Source organism: Monodelphis domestica, chromosome 2 (genome assembly GCF_027887165.1).
Source record: "Monodelphis domestica isolate mMonDom1 chromosome 2, mMonDom1.pri, whole genome shotgun sequence".
In the NCBI taxonomy this organism is placed as follows: domain Eukaryota; kingdom Metazoa; phylum Chordata; class Mammalia; order Didelphimorphia; family Didelphidae; genus Monodelphis; species Monodelphis domestica.
This window is the reverse complement of record NC_077228.1, coordinates 194,056,833-194,072,896: the sequence shown is the minus strand read 5'-3', so window position 1 is coordinate 194,072,896 and position 16,064 is coordinate 194,056,833. Positions and strand designations below refer to the sequence as shown.

Below are 16,064 nucleotides of genomic sequence, written 5' to 3'. Positions count from 1 at the left end.
GCCCTTACCATTCTTCTGCCTTGGAGCTGAAGTATTGACTCTAAGACGGAAGGTAAGGGTTTAAAAATAAATAAATAAATAAATTCCTCTATGTCTAAGTATTAGATAAATGATTTAGAAATTAACTTTAAAGTCATAAGTTTCTCTTATTGAAGAACTGAAATCTTTCACCTTCAGTTCTTTATAAGTGATATAATTTATTGAAATAATTCAGTCTATATACATGTACCAAAGTTATCTGTATGTATCATGTATATGTTTTCTGAAATAACATTCTTTAGTCACTTAAATGACACTTCACTTAATCATAATTTGGATTTTTATGGTACTTTAAGATTTATGACCCGCTTTCTTCCTAACAATTCTTTGAAATTGCATAAAGCAAATACTCTCATTTTTACAAATGTTGAAATTGAGGCTCAAAAATGTTAAACAATTCACCCAGGGTTACACTAGTAAGTATTGGTATTGAGATTTGAACCCAGATCTTTATGAAGTGTTTCCATGACTGACACTTTCCAATCTACCAAAATATCTTTTTTTTTTTAAACCACATTGTCTTTTCTTTTTTTGACTGAAAGAGAATTTTATAGCTTCAAAAACATAATAGTGATCCAACTTGGGCTAAAACCTAGACATCTGACATAACTTTGCTACCATTAAATTTATTTTTGCTCGTTAAATAAAAATAGAGCAAAGTGTGATCAATAATTAAAGAAAGGTTGTGTTAGAATGGAAGGAGGTCTGCTTTAGAGTCAGAAAGAGCTCAGTTTGAATCTCAGTGCCACATTTATTAGCTTTGTCTCTGACCCCAGATTAATCAAACCATTTAATAATCTACCATTTGTTCCTAAACTGAGCCTTTTTCAGTTCTTTGGGTGCTTTAGGTAATTTCTCAGATGACTTAGCTTGAGTACATCATTATTATTCAGCTAAATCCTATGTGTTCCAGGTTTCGAGCTTCACTCTATCCCTGCCCAGAGACACCACAGGAGAGAAAGGAAATGGCGTCTGGCGTTAACACCAGAATTGATGACCTTCAAATGGTATAACAACACAAACAGTTTGTAGTAGTCATAATCATTTTCCTTCCTTGTAATACTAATAATTTGTTAACACATTGGCATCCAAAGCTCCCACAAGCAAATGTTCCTGGGTGATCTATGTCTATTATGTTTATGGTTTCCCAACTAGAAATTTTTAGGTGAAGGTTTCATTGATGAACTGAAAAAATAAATTAACCTCCTTCAGAGGGCTAGCAGTTGCTAGGCATCTGTGGTTTGGTTGTTTTTTATCTAAAACAGTCGACCTCAAAATGTATTAAAATGATTGGAGGATGTATATATATATATTTTTTTTTTCACCCTTACCTTCTGTCTTGGAGTCAATACTGTGTATTGGCTCCAAGGCAGAAGAGTGGTAAGGGCTAGGCAATGGGGGTCAAGTGACTTGCCCAGGGTCACACAGCTGGGATGGAGGATGTATATTTTTAAAGAAAAGTCCAGACCTCCAGCTTTGATAGCTGATTTTGGACAAAGGTCTCTTCATTCTGAGTGGCTGCTGCAACAATAGCATGGACATTAATTCCTTTCTCCCTACTTTCTTCCATGCTGCCACTACCACAATCCATGACTATACTATGGCAATGAATAGCAGCAGAGGCAAATAGAACCTGAATAAGAAGCCCAGAATTAATGCAGGTTGAGAGGCCTATGGGAGATAGGGTTATTGACTATATTAGGATGGGGCAGTAAGAAGCAGCTGCTGTGAGAGGCAGTGGTAATGGAAGTGAAGTTGGCAAAGAAGATCTGAGCCATGCAACAATGGGTTCTGACTTAGCCTAGTGGTTTCTTTTTCTTTCCACCTTCCTCTAAGGACTTTGATGATGGTAGAGACAGATGCAGACTGAGTTGGGGGATCAAAGGAAGCTAAGGTGACATTGTGATCAGGCCAGATGATGACCGTGTTGGCAGCAAGAGTCAGCAGTGGGGAATGTAGCAGTGAAGGAATGGATAGCAAGATCAAAGAGACCACAGCTAGGAGCATAGTGGCTCCAGAGATGTGTCCAGTATATCACCTGGCACTGAGGTTAAAAGGACAAAAATGAAACAGTCCTCCCCTCAAGAAGCTTACAGTCTGCATTAAGGGAGTCCACTCCTCCTTACAAAAACAAAGACAAAATACAAGGTGATTTTTAGAGGAAATTATGGGCAAATAGGAAAAAATCAGGAAAGGCTTCATGTAGAAAATGGAGCTAGCCTTTGGATAAGTAAAGGAGGAAGGAAGGAAGGAAGGAAGGAAGGAAGGAAGGAAGGAAGGAAGGAAGGAAGGAAGGAAGGAAGGAAGGAAGGAAGGAAGGAAGGAAGGAAGGAAGGAAGGAAGGAAGGAAGGAAGGAAGGAAGGAAGGAAGGAAGGAAGGAAGGAAGGAAGGAAGGAAGGAAGGAAGGAAGGAAGGAAGGAAGGAAGGAAAAATCATGTTAAGCCTTTCCTTTGTGCCAAACTCTGGGATAAACACTGGAAATAACAAGTATAAAAGTAAAAACAGTCCTTTCCCTCTAGAAACTTACACATTAGTAGAGGGAAACAGCATTTACACAGCAATGTTAGGTCATAGAAGAACATTTTGGTTCAGAATATTAAAGAAATGGTTAGTGAAGGAAAAGAGCAGTTTTAATCTCAAAAGTTTTTTTACTAATACTCAAAGAAGTTTTGGAGTACACTGACCTAGAGTTTTTAACTCCTATTTCATTAATGTGCTTAATGTTTGTCACCCTGTTAATATAAACCAAAAAGCAGCTGCTATAGGCAAATGGTGTTTGGGGTTGAATCATATAGTATTTTATAGAACTAGTTCATATCTGGAAAGGTGATAATTAAGATAATAATGATATTTGTGATACTTGAGAAAGGTAAAGTACTTAAAATATGCAAAATACCTAAAGTACCTAAGAATTTTGTCACTATTAGAACAATGAAAAGGAGTATAGGAAAGAAGGAAGGAAGCTAAATAAGATGAGCTGATATCCAAATAAATAAAGTATGAGAAAGATAAATACATGGTGAGAAGAAAAAAGGAGAGTTAGAAAGGGGCAAACTACTTCTCAATGCATAATAAGGCAAAATACAGTTGGAAGAAATGGGGATGGATTGGCTATATTTGAACTTTACTCTCATCAGAACTAGCTTAAAGAGGGTATAACACCTACACTCAGTCATATAGAAACCTACCTTACCCTAAAGGGAAGTAGGAGGGTAGGGAGAATAAGAGGATGGGGATGGACAAAATGGAAGGTGAATTGGAGTAGGCAGACATTGAAAACAAAACATCTGTGAACAGTGAATGGCTAAAAGGAGAGAGAGAAAAGAGTAATGGAGAAAAAATAAGATGCAGTGAAGCACACAATTAGTAATCATAAATGTGAATTTGACTGGGATGAATTCACCCACAAAATGGAAAAGGATAGCAGAGTGTATTAAAAACCAGAATCCCACAATATGCTGTCTATGGAAACACTTTTTTTTTTTAAACTCTTATCTTCCGTCTTGGAATCAATACTGTGTATTGGTTCCAAGGCAGAAGAGTGGTAAGAAGTAGGCAATGGAGGTTAAGTGACTTGCCTAGGGTCACACAGCTGGGAAGTGTCTGAGGCCAGATTTGAACCTAGGACCTTCTGTCTCTAGGCCTGGCTCTCAATCCACTGAGCCACCCAAACATTTTTGAAGAAAAGAACAAACTTAAACAGAAAATTTGATGTCCAAATAGAAAATTTAAGTGAAGTATAAAGAGGTAAATAAGAAAGAGAAAAAATTTAAAGGCTTCAATAAAGTCAAATTGTTTATATTCCTATATGGAAAGATTTTACCTGTAACTCTAAAATGTTATCATTATCTTAATAGTGGGTATGGTAGTAAGCCATTTAGGATAATATTTAAAAAAAAATACAAGAGTGAAAAAGAGGATTGCACTTGAGAAATGGGAAGAAAGAAGTATAATAGGATAAATTATATCACATTAAGAGGTTCAGGGGGGTGGAAACTATTATAGTGGAGGGGAGAATGAGGGTCGTGATGGATAATACTTAAACCTTACTATCATTGGAATTGTCTCAGAGAGGGAAAAACAGCCAGATTCGTTAGGGTATAGAATCATATCTTACCCTATAGAGAAGTAGAAGGGAGATAAAAAAGGGGTGGTGGGGGAGGGGAGTAATATAAAAGAAGGGTTAAATTGGAAGGAGTGATTTTTAAAAGATCCTATAGGATAAGAAGGGCAGTGGGAAATGGAATAATGTAAGAGATTACAACATTATATCATGAGAATTATACACCACAATCAGATTTTATGCCTGATTTTTATACCAGGAATGCAAGGATGGTTCCATATTAGGAAAATTATGAGCATAATTGACCATATCAATAGCAAAACCAACAGAGATCACATGATTATTTCGAAAGATACATAAAAAGCATTAAACAAAATACAATACCCATTCCTTGTTAAAATATTAGAAATTATTGGAATAAATGGAATCTTCCTCATAGTAATAAATGGCATCTATCAGAAAGCATTATCTGTAATGGAGATAAACTAAAACCCTTCTCAGTAAGATCAGGAGTAAAACAAGGATGTCTGTTATAACCACTATTGTTTAATATTATACTAGAAATGCTTTCTTTAGCAATAAGAGTAGGAAAAAAATTGAAGAAATGAGAATAGGAAACAAAGAAACAAAAATTATCACTCTTTGCAAATAATATGGTATACATACAGAATCAATGAAAAAACTAAAAGAAAGAATTAACTTCAGCAAAGTTGCAGGACACAATGTAATTATTTTATTATCATTATCAGCATATAAAGTATCAGCATTTCTATTACAACAAAATCCAACAACAAAAGATAGAAAAGAAAATTCCATTCAAAATAACTCTAGGCAATATAAAATACCATGGGGTATACCTACCAGAATAAACCCAGCAAGTATGCATAAACACAATCATAAAACATTTTTCACACATAAAAAAAGTCAGACCTAAACAACTGGAAAAGCATTAAGTTCCAATGGATATCATATGGGTTAAAATAAAAAGTTTGGACTAAATGTATAAAAATGTGATCTCCAATAATATATTACTCAAGTCAGGATGAATTTTTATGGTAGTTTATTTACAAAAGGAGAAAGAGAGAGAATAGATAATTACTCCAGTCCAGTCTGAACCAGGCAGTTCTTCAGAGGCTCCAGCAAAGGGGGGCCCAGAAATAAACAAGGGTTCTAGCCACAAGGCCTCCCCCAAGATGAGGGGCCTCTCCAGAGGCTAGTACCTCCAGAAAATCAGGAAAGAAGTCAGCCTTTTCACTCGCCCATGTTCAAAGAGAGAGATTCAAGAACAGTCTCATCAAATTTCAGAGTCCCACAAAGCAGATCCAGTACCAGCCTCCAACTCCAACTCCAACTTGAACTCTGAAGAACTTCCTTCACAGGAAGTTGCCACTGCTTTTGAAGATGCTTCTTTGTGTCATTTCCTGTGCATTCCTTCCACTTTATGTGGACCAATTGTAGCTTTTGCTTTGCTTAGGACTGCCCAGAGGGCAGTCAGTGGGTTTCTGATCCATCACCCACTATAGCAACATGTGGGTCACAGACCTCCCCATACTTAAGGATAAGTGGGGTGTATATGCTTCTGGTGATTTAATATAAAAGTGGGCGAGGGGAGAGTTAATCCCATCTTCATAATAGGCAGTCCAAGCCAATATAGTGAAAATGATGTTCCTACCTAAATTAATTTACTTATTCAGTGCCATCCCAGTAAAACTACCCAAAAAGTATTTCATAGAAATAGAAAAAAATAACAACAAAGTTTATCTGGAAGAACAAGTCCAAGAAAATCAAGAGAATTAATGAAAAAATATGAAGGAAGGAGGCCTGGTCATACTTGATCTCAAATTATACTATAAAGCAGTAATCAAAACAATCTGGTACTGCCTAAAAAATCAAGTGGTAGATAAATGGAGTAGATTAAATAATCAGCACATGGCAGTTAATATCCATAACAGGAAAGTAGCGTGGTAGAGATTAGGCATGGACCAATATCTTATACCATATACCAGGATAAAGTCAAAGTGGATACTTGATCTAGAAATAAAAAGTGATACCATAAATTAGGGGAATATGTTTATCTGTCAAACTTATGGATAATTCATGACCAAATAAGACAGAATATTTTGAAAAATGAAATGGATAATTTCTATTACTGTAAAATTAATAATTCTGGGTTCTTATTTTCTGAAATTCCTTCCACACATTACATTAAATTTAAAAGGTTTTGTACTAATAAAACCAATGCAACCAACCAAGATTAGAAGGGAAACAACAGATTTGGGGGACATTTTTATAGCAAGTGTCTGACAAAAGTTTCATTTCTCAAATATATAGATAACTAAATCAAATTTATAAGAATACAAAGCATTCCCCAATTGAAAGATGGTGAAAAAATATCAACAGACACTTCTCAGAGGAAGAAATTAAAACTATCCATAGTCATATGAAAAAATGCTCCAAATCATTATCTATTAGAGAAATACAAATTAAAACAACTCTTGAAATATCACCGGACATCTACTAGATTGGCTAACGTGACCAAAAAGGAAAATAATCAATATTGGAGGGGATATGAAAAAATCTGGACACTAATACACTGTGAATTGATGTGAATTGATACAACCATTCTGGAGAGCAATATGGAACCAGGCTCAAAGGGCCCCAAAACTGCATACCTTTTGACCCAGCAATACCACTACTGGGTCTGTATCCCAAAGAGATCAGAGATAATGGAAAAGGACCTACCTGTACCAAAATATTTATAGCAGCTCTTTTTGTAGTGGCAAAGAATTGGAACCTGAAAAGTTGTCCATCATTTGACAATTGGATGAACAAGTTCTGGTATATGGTTGTAATGGAATACTAATGTGCCATGAGGAACAAAGAACAGAATGTGTTAAAAAAACAAAGAAACAACCTGGAAAGACTTATATGAACAGAAGCAAAGTGAAGTGAGCTGGACCAAAAGAACAATATATATACAGTAACAGAATATTATAGGATGATCAACTGTGAAGGACTAGACCATTATCAGCAAAGCATATCTCTAAGATAACCACAAGGGACTCATGAGGAAAATACTGTCCACACCCAAAGAAGGAACTGTTGGCATCTGAGTACAGATCAGATCATGTCATCTTCCATTGTATTTCCTTCATGAGATTTCTATTGTATGTGTGATGTGTATCTTCTGTCATGACATGAGCAATGTGGAAATATGTTATTTCATGAAAGTACAAGTATAACCTATATCAGAGTATTCACCACCTAGGTGGGGAGGGGTCTGAATACTAAAATGTCAAAAAATGATTATCAAAAATTGTTTCTACATGTAACTGAAAAAGATTTTTTTTTAATGAAAAAAAAGGATAACCTAAGAATAGAGATTGAATGCTTATGTCATGTTGGGAAAGGCAAAACTGGATGTTGCCATTGAATTTATTTATCATCATTTCTGATCGAGTCTGAATATTCATTATGAACCAAGCAATAATCAAAGAATAATTTTGATCCCTCAAACTCAGTTTTGAGGGAGGTCACAATGAATTCTCTTTATTTATATGGGTTTTCTAAGCTTTGGTTTTCTCTAAAAGTTACTCACTCCAGGCTAAGACAGTCTCTTTCTTTCTTTTTTTTGAAAGCTTTTGAAAATAAATTTTGTATTGATATTTTTTATCTTTAGATCACCTATATTTCCCAACATGTTCTCTGCCCCTAAAAATCCCCTAACAATCTTCATTACAAAATGAAGAATGGGGAAAAAACCAAACAATGTAGCAAAACTAATCACATTAGCGAAGTACAAATTTTTATATAGTGTTGGTTTAAGAAAAAAATCTTCACCTTCTGTCTTAGAATCAATTCTTAGTTATCATTTCCAAGTCAGAAAAGCAGTAAGGGGCAGGCATTTGGGACTTGCTCAGGGTCATACAATTGGGAAGTATCTGAGACCAGATTTTTTTTGTTTGTTTATTTTTCTCAGTTTATTTTTTTATTTTTTTTCTCAATTGAATAAGTTTATTTAGTCAATTTACAACATTATTCCTTGGTTACAATAATGACATTATTTCCCTCCCTACCCTCCACCCACTCTTCCTGCTGCCAAGGCTCAATTTCATTGGATATTACTTGTGTCCTTGATCAGAAGCTATTTCCATGTTGATTACACTAGGATGTTCATTTAGAGTCTATATCCCCAACCATATGCCTTCGAACCATGTATTCAGGCAGTTCTTTTTCTTCAGTGTTTTTACTCTCATTGTTTTTCCTCTGGATATGGATAGTGGTTTTTCTCATAGGTTCCTCCAAGTTGTTCAGGATCACTGCATTGTCACTAATGGAGAAGTCCATTACATTCACAGTGTATCAGTCTCTGTGTACAATGTTTTTCTGGTTCTGCTCCTCTAACTCTGCATCAATCCCTGGAGGTTGTTCCAGTCCCCATGAAATTCCTCCAGTTCATTATTCCTTTGAGCACAATAGTATTCCATCACCAACATATACTACAATTTGTTCAGCCATTCTCCAATTGAAGGGCATCCCCTCATTTTCCAATGTTTTGCCACCACAAAGAGCGCAGCTATGAATATTTTTGTACATGTCTTTTTCCTTATTATCTCTTTGGGGTACAAACCCAGCAGTGCTATGGCTGGATCAAAGGGCAGACAGTCTTTTAGCACACTTTGGGCATAGTTCCAAGAATGGTTGGTTGGATCCAGAATGATTGGATCAACTCACAGCTCCACCAGCAATGAATTAATGTCCCAACTTTGCCACATCCCCTCCAGCATTCATTACTTTCCTTTGCTGTCATGTTAGCCAATCTGCTAGGTGTGAGGTGATACCTCAGAGTTGTTTTGATTTGCATTTCTCTGATTATAAGAGATTTAGAGCACTTTTTCATGTGCTTATTAATAGTTTTAATTTCTTCATCTGAAAATTGCCTATTCATGTCCCTTGCCCATTTTTCAATTGGAGAATGACTTGCTTTTTTGTACAATTGGTTTAGCTCTTTATAAATTTGAGTAATTAGACATTTGTCAGAGGTTTTTGTAATGAAGATTATTTCCCAATTTGTTGCTTCCCTTCTAATTCTGGGTGCATTCGTTTTGTTTGTACAAAAACTTTTTAATTTGATGTAATCAAAATTATTGATTTTACATTTTGTGATTTTTTTCTAGCTCTTGCTTGGTTTTAAAGTCTTTCCTTTCCCAAAGATCTGACAAGTATACTATTCTGTGTTCATCTAATTTGCTTATAGTTTCCTTCTTTATATTCAGGTCATTCACCCATTCTGAGTTTATCTTGGTGTAGGGTGTGAGATGTTGATCCAAACCTAATCTCTCCCATACTGTCTTACAATTTTCCAAGCAGTTTTTATCAAAAAGTGGGTTTTGATCCCCAAAACTGGGATCTTTGGATCATAGACTGTCCTGCTGAAGTCATTTACCTGAAGTCTGTTCCACTGATCCTCCTTTCTGTCTCTTAGTCAGTACCAAATTGTTTTGATAACCACTGCTTTATAGTATAGTTTGAGAACGAGGACTGCAAGGCCACCTTCCTTTGCATTTCTTTTTCATGATTTCCCTGGATATCCTTGATCTTTTGTTCTTCCAAATGAACTTTGTTATGTTTTTCTCCTAACTCCATAAATAAGTTTTTTGGTAGTTAATGGATATGGCACTAAATAAGTAAATTAATTTTGGTAGGATTTTCATTTTTATTATGTTGGCTCGTCCCACACATGAGCAATCAATGTTTTTCCAATTGTTTAGATCTAGTTTTAATTGTGTGGAGAGTGTTCATATCATATCATCCGCAAAGAGTAATAGCTTGGTCTCCTCATTGGCAATTTTAATACCTTCAATTTCTTTTTCTTCTCTAATTGCTACTGCTAGTGTTTCTAGTACAATGTTAAATAATAAAGGTGATAATGGGCATCCTTGTTTCACTCCTGATCTTATTGGGAATGCATCTAGTTTATCCCCATTGCAGATGATGTTTGCTAGTGGTTTTAGATATATACTCTTTATTATTTTGAGGAAAGACCCTTCTATTCCTATACTTTCTAGTGTTTTCAATAGGAATGGGTGTTGTATTTTATCAAAGGCTTTTTCTGCATCTATTGAGATAATCATGTGATAATCAGTTTGCTTTTAAATATGGAAAATTATGGGTATGGTTTTCCTAATATTGAACCATCCTTGCATTCCTGGTATGAATCCTACCTGGTCATAGTGAATAACCCTTGTGATGACTTGCTGGAGTCTTTTTGCTAGTATCCTATTTAAGATTTTTGCATCTATATTCATTAAAGAGATTGGTCTATAGTTTTCTTTCTCTGTTTTTGACCTGCCTGACTTTGGGATCAGTACCATGTTTATATCATAAAATGAATTTGGTAGAACTCCTTTGCTTATTCTGTCAAATAGTTTGTCTAGTATTGGGACTAGTTTTTCTTTGAATGTTTGATAGAATTCATGTGTGAATCCATCTGGACCTGGGGATTTTTTCTTAGAGAGTTCTTTGATGGCTTGTTCAATTTCTTTTTCTGATATGGGGTTGTTTAGGTAATTTGTTTCTTCCTCTGTTAGTCTAGGCAATTTATGTTTTTGTAAGAATTTCATCTATTTCAACTAGATTGCCATATTTGTTGCCATATAATTGGGCATAGTAATTTTTAGTGATTACCTTAATTTCCTCTTCATTAGAGGTGAGGTCTCCCTTTTCATCTTGGATACTGTCAATTTTGTTTTTTTTCCTTCCTTTTTTAAATTAGACTGACTGATACTTTGTCTATTTTATTTGTTTTTTCAAAGTACCAGCTTCTAGTCTTATTTATTAAATCAATAGTTCTTTGACTTTCAATTTATTAATTTCTCTTTTGATTTTTAGGGTCTCTAATTTAGTCTTCATCCGAGGATTTTTAATTTGTTCGCTTACTAATTTTTTAATTTGCATGCCCAATTCATTGACCTTTGCCCTTCTTAATTTGTTGATATATGAACTCAAGAATATAAATTTCCCCCTGCATAATGCTTTGGCTGCATCCCATAGGTTTTGTAAGGATGTCTCATCATTGGCATTTTCTTCAATGAAATTAATTGTTTTTACAATTTGTTCTTTAACTAACCAGTTTTGGAGAATCGTATTGTTTAATTTCCAATTAATTTTTTATTTACCTCTCCATGTACCCTTACTAATTATTATTTTCATTGCATTGTGATCTGAGAAGGTTGAATTTATTATTTTTGCTCTTTTGTACTCATTTGCAATGTTTTTATGCCCTAATACATGGTCAGTTTTTGTGAATGTACCATGTGCTGCTGAAAAAAAGGTATATTCCTTTTTGCCCCTCTTTTTTTTCTCCACATGTCTACTAACTCTAATTTTTCTAAGATTTCATTCACTTCTCTTACCTCTTTCTTATTTATTTTTTGGTTTGATTTATCTAGTTCAGATAGAGGAAGGTTCAGGTCTCCCACTAGTATAGTTTTTCTTTTTTTTTTTTTTTTTTTTTTTTTTTTTTTTTTTTTTTTTTTTTTTTTTTTTTTTTTTTTTTTAAATGTATTTTATTTGATCATTTCCAAGCATTATTCGTTAAAGACATAGATCATTTTCTTTTCCTCCCCCCCCACCCCCCATAGCCGACGCGTAAGTCCACTGGGCATTAGATGTTTTCTTGATTTGAACCCATTGCTTTGTTGATAGTATTTGCATTAGAGTGTTCATTTAAAGTCTATCCTCTGTCATGTCCCCTCAACCTCTGTATTCAGGCAGTTGCTTTTTCTCGGTGTTTCCACTCCCATAGTTTATCCTTTGCTTATGAATGGTGTTTTTTTTCTCCTGGATCCCTGAAAGTTGTTCAGGGACATTACACCGCCCCTAATGGAGAAGTCCATTACGTTCGATTATACCACAGTGTATTAGTCTCTGTGTACAATGTTCTCCTGGTTCTGCTCCTCTCGCTCTGCATCACTTCCTGGAGGTTGTTCCAGTCTCCATGGAACTTCTCCACTTTATTATTCCTTTGAGCACAATAGTATTCCATCACCAACATATACCACAGTTTGTTCAGCCATTCCCCAATTGATGGGCATCCCCTCGTTTTCCAGTTTTGGGCCACCACAAAGAGCGCAGCTATGAATATTTTTGTACAAGTCTTTGTGTCCATTATCTCTTTGGGGTACAGACCCAGCAGTGCTATGGCTGGGTCAAAGGGTAGATATTCTTTTGTCGCCCTTTGGGCATAGTTCCAAATTGCCCTCCAGAATGGTTGGATCAGTTCACAACTCCACCAGCAATGAATTAATGTCCCTACTTTGCCACATCCCCTCCAGCATTCATTACTTTCCTTTGCTGTCATGTTAGCCAATCTGCTAGGTGTGAGGTGATACCTCAGAGTTGTTTTGATTTGCATTTCTCTGATTATAAGAGATTTAGAGCACTTTTTCATGTGCTTATTAATAGTTTTAATTTCTTCATCTGAAAATTGCCTATTCATGTCCCTTGCCCATTTTTCAATTGGAGAATGACTTGCTTTTTTGTACAATTGGTTTAGCTCTTTATAAATTTGAGTAATTAGACATTTGTCAGAGGTTTTTGTAATGAAGATTATTTCCCAATTTGTTGCTTCCCTTCTAATTCTGGGTGCATTCGTTTTGTTTGTACAAAAACTTTTTAATTTGATGTAATCAAAATTATTGATTTTACATTTTGTGATTTTTTTCTAGCTCTTGCTTGGTTTTAAAGTCTTTCCTTTCCCAAAGATCTGACAAGTATACTATTCTGTGTTCATCTAATTTGCTTATAGTTTCCTTCTTTATATTCAGGTCATTCACCCATTCTGAGTTTATCTTGGTGTAGGGTGTGAGATGTTGATCCAAACCTAATCTCTCCCATACTGTCTTACAATTTTCCAAGCAGTTTTTATCAAAAAGTGGGTTTTGATCCCCAAAACTGGGATCTTTGGATCATAGACTGTCCTGCTGAAGTCATTTACCTGAAGTCTGTTCCACTGATCCTCCTTTCTGTCTCTTAGTCAGTACCAAATTGTTTTGATAACCACTGCTTTATAGTATAGTTTGAGAACGAGGACTGCAAGGCCACCTTCCTTTGCATTTCTTTTTCATGATTTCCCTGGATATCCTTGATCTTTTGTTCTTCCAAATGAACTTTGTTATGTTTTTCTCCTAACTCCATAAATAAGTTTTTTGGTAGTTAATGGATATGGCACTAAATAAGTAAATTAATTTTGGTAGGATTTTCATTTTTATTATGTTGGCTCGTCCCACACATGAGCAATCAATGTTTTTCCAATTGTTTAGATCTAGTTTTAATTGTGTGGAGAGTGTTCATATCATATCATCCGCAAAGAGTAATAGCTTGGTCTCCTCATTGGCAATTTTAATACCTTCAATTTCTTTTTCTTCTCTAATTGCTACTGCTAGTGTTTCTAGTACAATGTTAAATAATAAAGGTGATAATGGGCATCCTTGTTTCACTCCTGATCTTATTGGGAATGCATCTAGTTTATCCCCATTGCAGATGATGTTTGCTAGTGGTTTTAGATATATACTCTTTATTATTTTGAGGAAAGACCCTTCTATTCCTATACTTTCTAGTGTTTTCAATAGGAATGGGTGTTGTATTTTATCAAAGGCTTTTTCTGCATCTATTGAGATAATCATGTGATAATCAGTTTGCTTTTAAATATGGAAAATTATGGGTATGGTTTTCCTAATATTGAACCATCCTTGCATTCCTGGTATGAATCCTACCTGGTCATAGTGAATAACCCTTGTGATGACTTGCTGGAGTCTTTTTGCTAGTATCCTATTTAAGATTTTTGCATCTATATTCATTAAAGAGATTGGTCTATAGTTTTCTTTCTCTGTTTTTGACCTGCCTGACTTTGGGATCAGTACCATGTTTATATCATAAAATGAATTTGGTAGAACTCCTTTGCTTATTCTGTCAAATAGTTTGTCTAGTATTGGGACTAGTTTTTCTTTGAATGTTTGATAGAATTCATGTGTGAATCCATCTGGACCTGGGGATTTTTTCTTAGAGAGTTCTTTGATGGCTTGTTCAATTTCTTTTTCTGATATGGGGTTGTTTAGGTAATTTGTTTCTTCCTCTGTTAGTCTAGGCAATTTATGTTTTTGTAAGAATTTCATCTATTTCAACTAGATTGCCATATTTGTTGCCATATAATTGGGCATAGTAATTTTTAGTGATTACCTTAATTTCCTCTTCATTAGAGGTGAGGTCTCCCTTTTCATCTTGGATACTGTCAATTTTGTTTTTTTTCCTTCCTTTTTTAAATTAGACTGACTGATACTTTGTCTATTTTATTTGTTTTTTCAAAGTACCAGCTTCTAGTCTTATTTATTAAATCAATAGTTCTTTGACTTTCAATTTATTAATTTCTCTTTTGATTTTTAGGGTCTCTAATTTAGTCTTCATCCGAGGATTTTTAATTTGTTCGCTTACTAATTTTTTAATTTGCATGCCCAATTCATTGACCTTTGCCCTTCTTAATTTGTTGATATATGAACTCAAGAATATAAATTTCCCCCTGCATAATGCTTTGGCTGCATCCCATAGGTTTTGTAAGGATGTCTCATCATTGGCATTTTCTTCAATGAAATTAATTGTTTTTACAATTTGTTCTTTAACTAACCAGTTTTGGAGAATCGTATTGTTTAATTTCCAATTAATTTTTTATTTACCTCTCCATGTACCCTTACTAATTATTATTTTCATTGCATTGTGATCTGAGAAGGTTGAATTTATTATTTTTGCTCTTTTGTACTCATTTGCAATGTTTTTATGCCCTAATACATGGTCAGTTTTTGTGAATGTACCATGTGCTGCTGAAAAAAAGGTATATTCCTTTTTGCCCCTCTTTTTTTTCTCCACATGTCTACTAACTCTAATTTTTCTAAGATTTCATTCACTTCTCTTACCTCTTTCTTATTTATTTTTTGGTTTGATTTATCTAGTTCAGATAGAGGAAGGTTCAGGTCTCCCACTAGTATAGTTTTTCTATCTATTTCATCCTTGAGCTCCACTAGTTTCTCCTTTAGAAATTTGGATGCTATGCCATTTGGTGCATACATGTTGAGTACAGATATTTCTTCATTGTCTATACTGCCTTTTATCAGGATGTAATTACCTTCCCTATCTATTTTAACTAGATTTATTTTTACTTTGGCTTTTATCATGATTGCAACTTCTGCCTTTTTATCAGTTAATGCCCAATAGATTTGGCTCTATCCTCTTACTTTCACCCTAAGCGTATCTACTTCTTCATGTATGTTTCTTGTAGACAGCATATGGTACAGTTTTGGATTCTAATCCACTCTGCTATTTGCTTGCATTTTATGGGTGAGTTCATTCCATTCACATTCAGAGTTATGATTACTAGCTGTGTATTTCCCAGCATTTCCTTCTTTCACTATTTCCTTCTACAACAATGTTTGTTTTTAATCAGTCTCCCTAGTTCCCACCCTTATTTTACTTCCCTTTCTACCCCCTTCCCTTCTTATTCCCCCCTTATTTTCCCTGTAGTCTTTCTAAAATTACCCCCCCCACCCTCTCCCTCCCTTGTACTGCTTCCCTCCCCACCAGTCCATTTGTTACCCTTCTACTCCCCTTTAGGGGGAAAATCTATTCTCTGCCCCAATGGATTGGATTGTTCTTTCCTCTTTGGGTCAATTTCAAAGCACGTAACAGTTGAATATTTCCTGTCTCCCACCTCTTTACCATTACAGTGTATTGATGTTCTTCCCCCTCCTGCCATGAGCTTCTTTGTGACACATAAATTTACTCCCATTTGTTTCTTTTCCCATTTCTTTTAGTATTAATCTCTTTTTTATCTCTAGTTGTGTGTGTGTGTATATATATATATGTATACATATATATATACACACATGTATATGTATTTTTGCATGCATATAT

General features: G+C 34.9%; 1 protein-coding gene across 13 annotated transcripts in view; it reads left to right on the top strand.

Moving 5' to 3' along the window:
- ATP6V0A1 (ATPase H+ transporting V0 subunit a1) overlaps window positions 1-16,064 on the top strand; it is an 89,149-nt gene that overhangs the window by 26,666 nt on the left and 46,419 nt on the right. For all 13 annotated transcript variants that reach the window (XM_056816734.1, XM_001363576.3, XM_001363489.3 and 10 more), the window contains one exon: window positions 953-1,046. In XM_056816734.1, coding sequence (XP_056672712.1) covers window positions 953-1,046 — 94 coding nt within the window. The remainder of the gene's footprint in view (window positions 1-952; window positions 1,047-16,064) is intronic.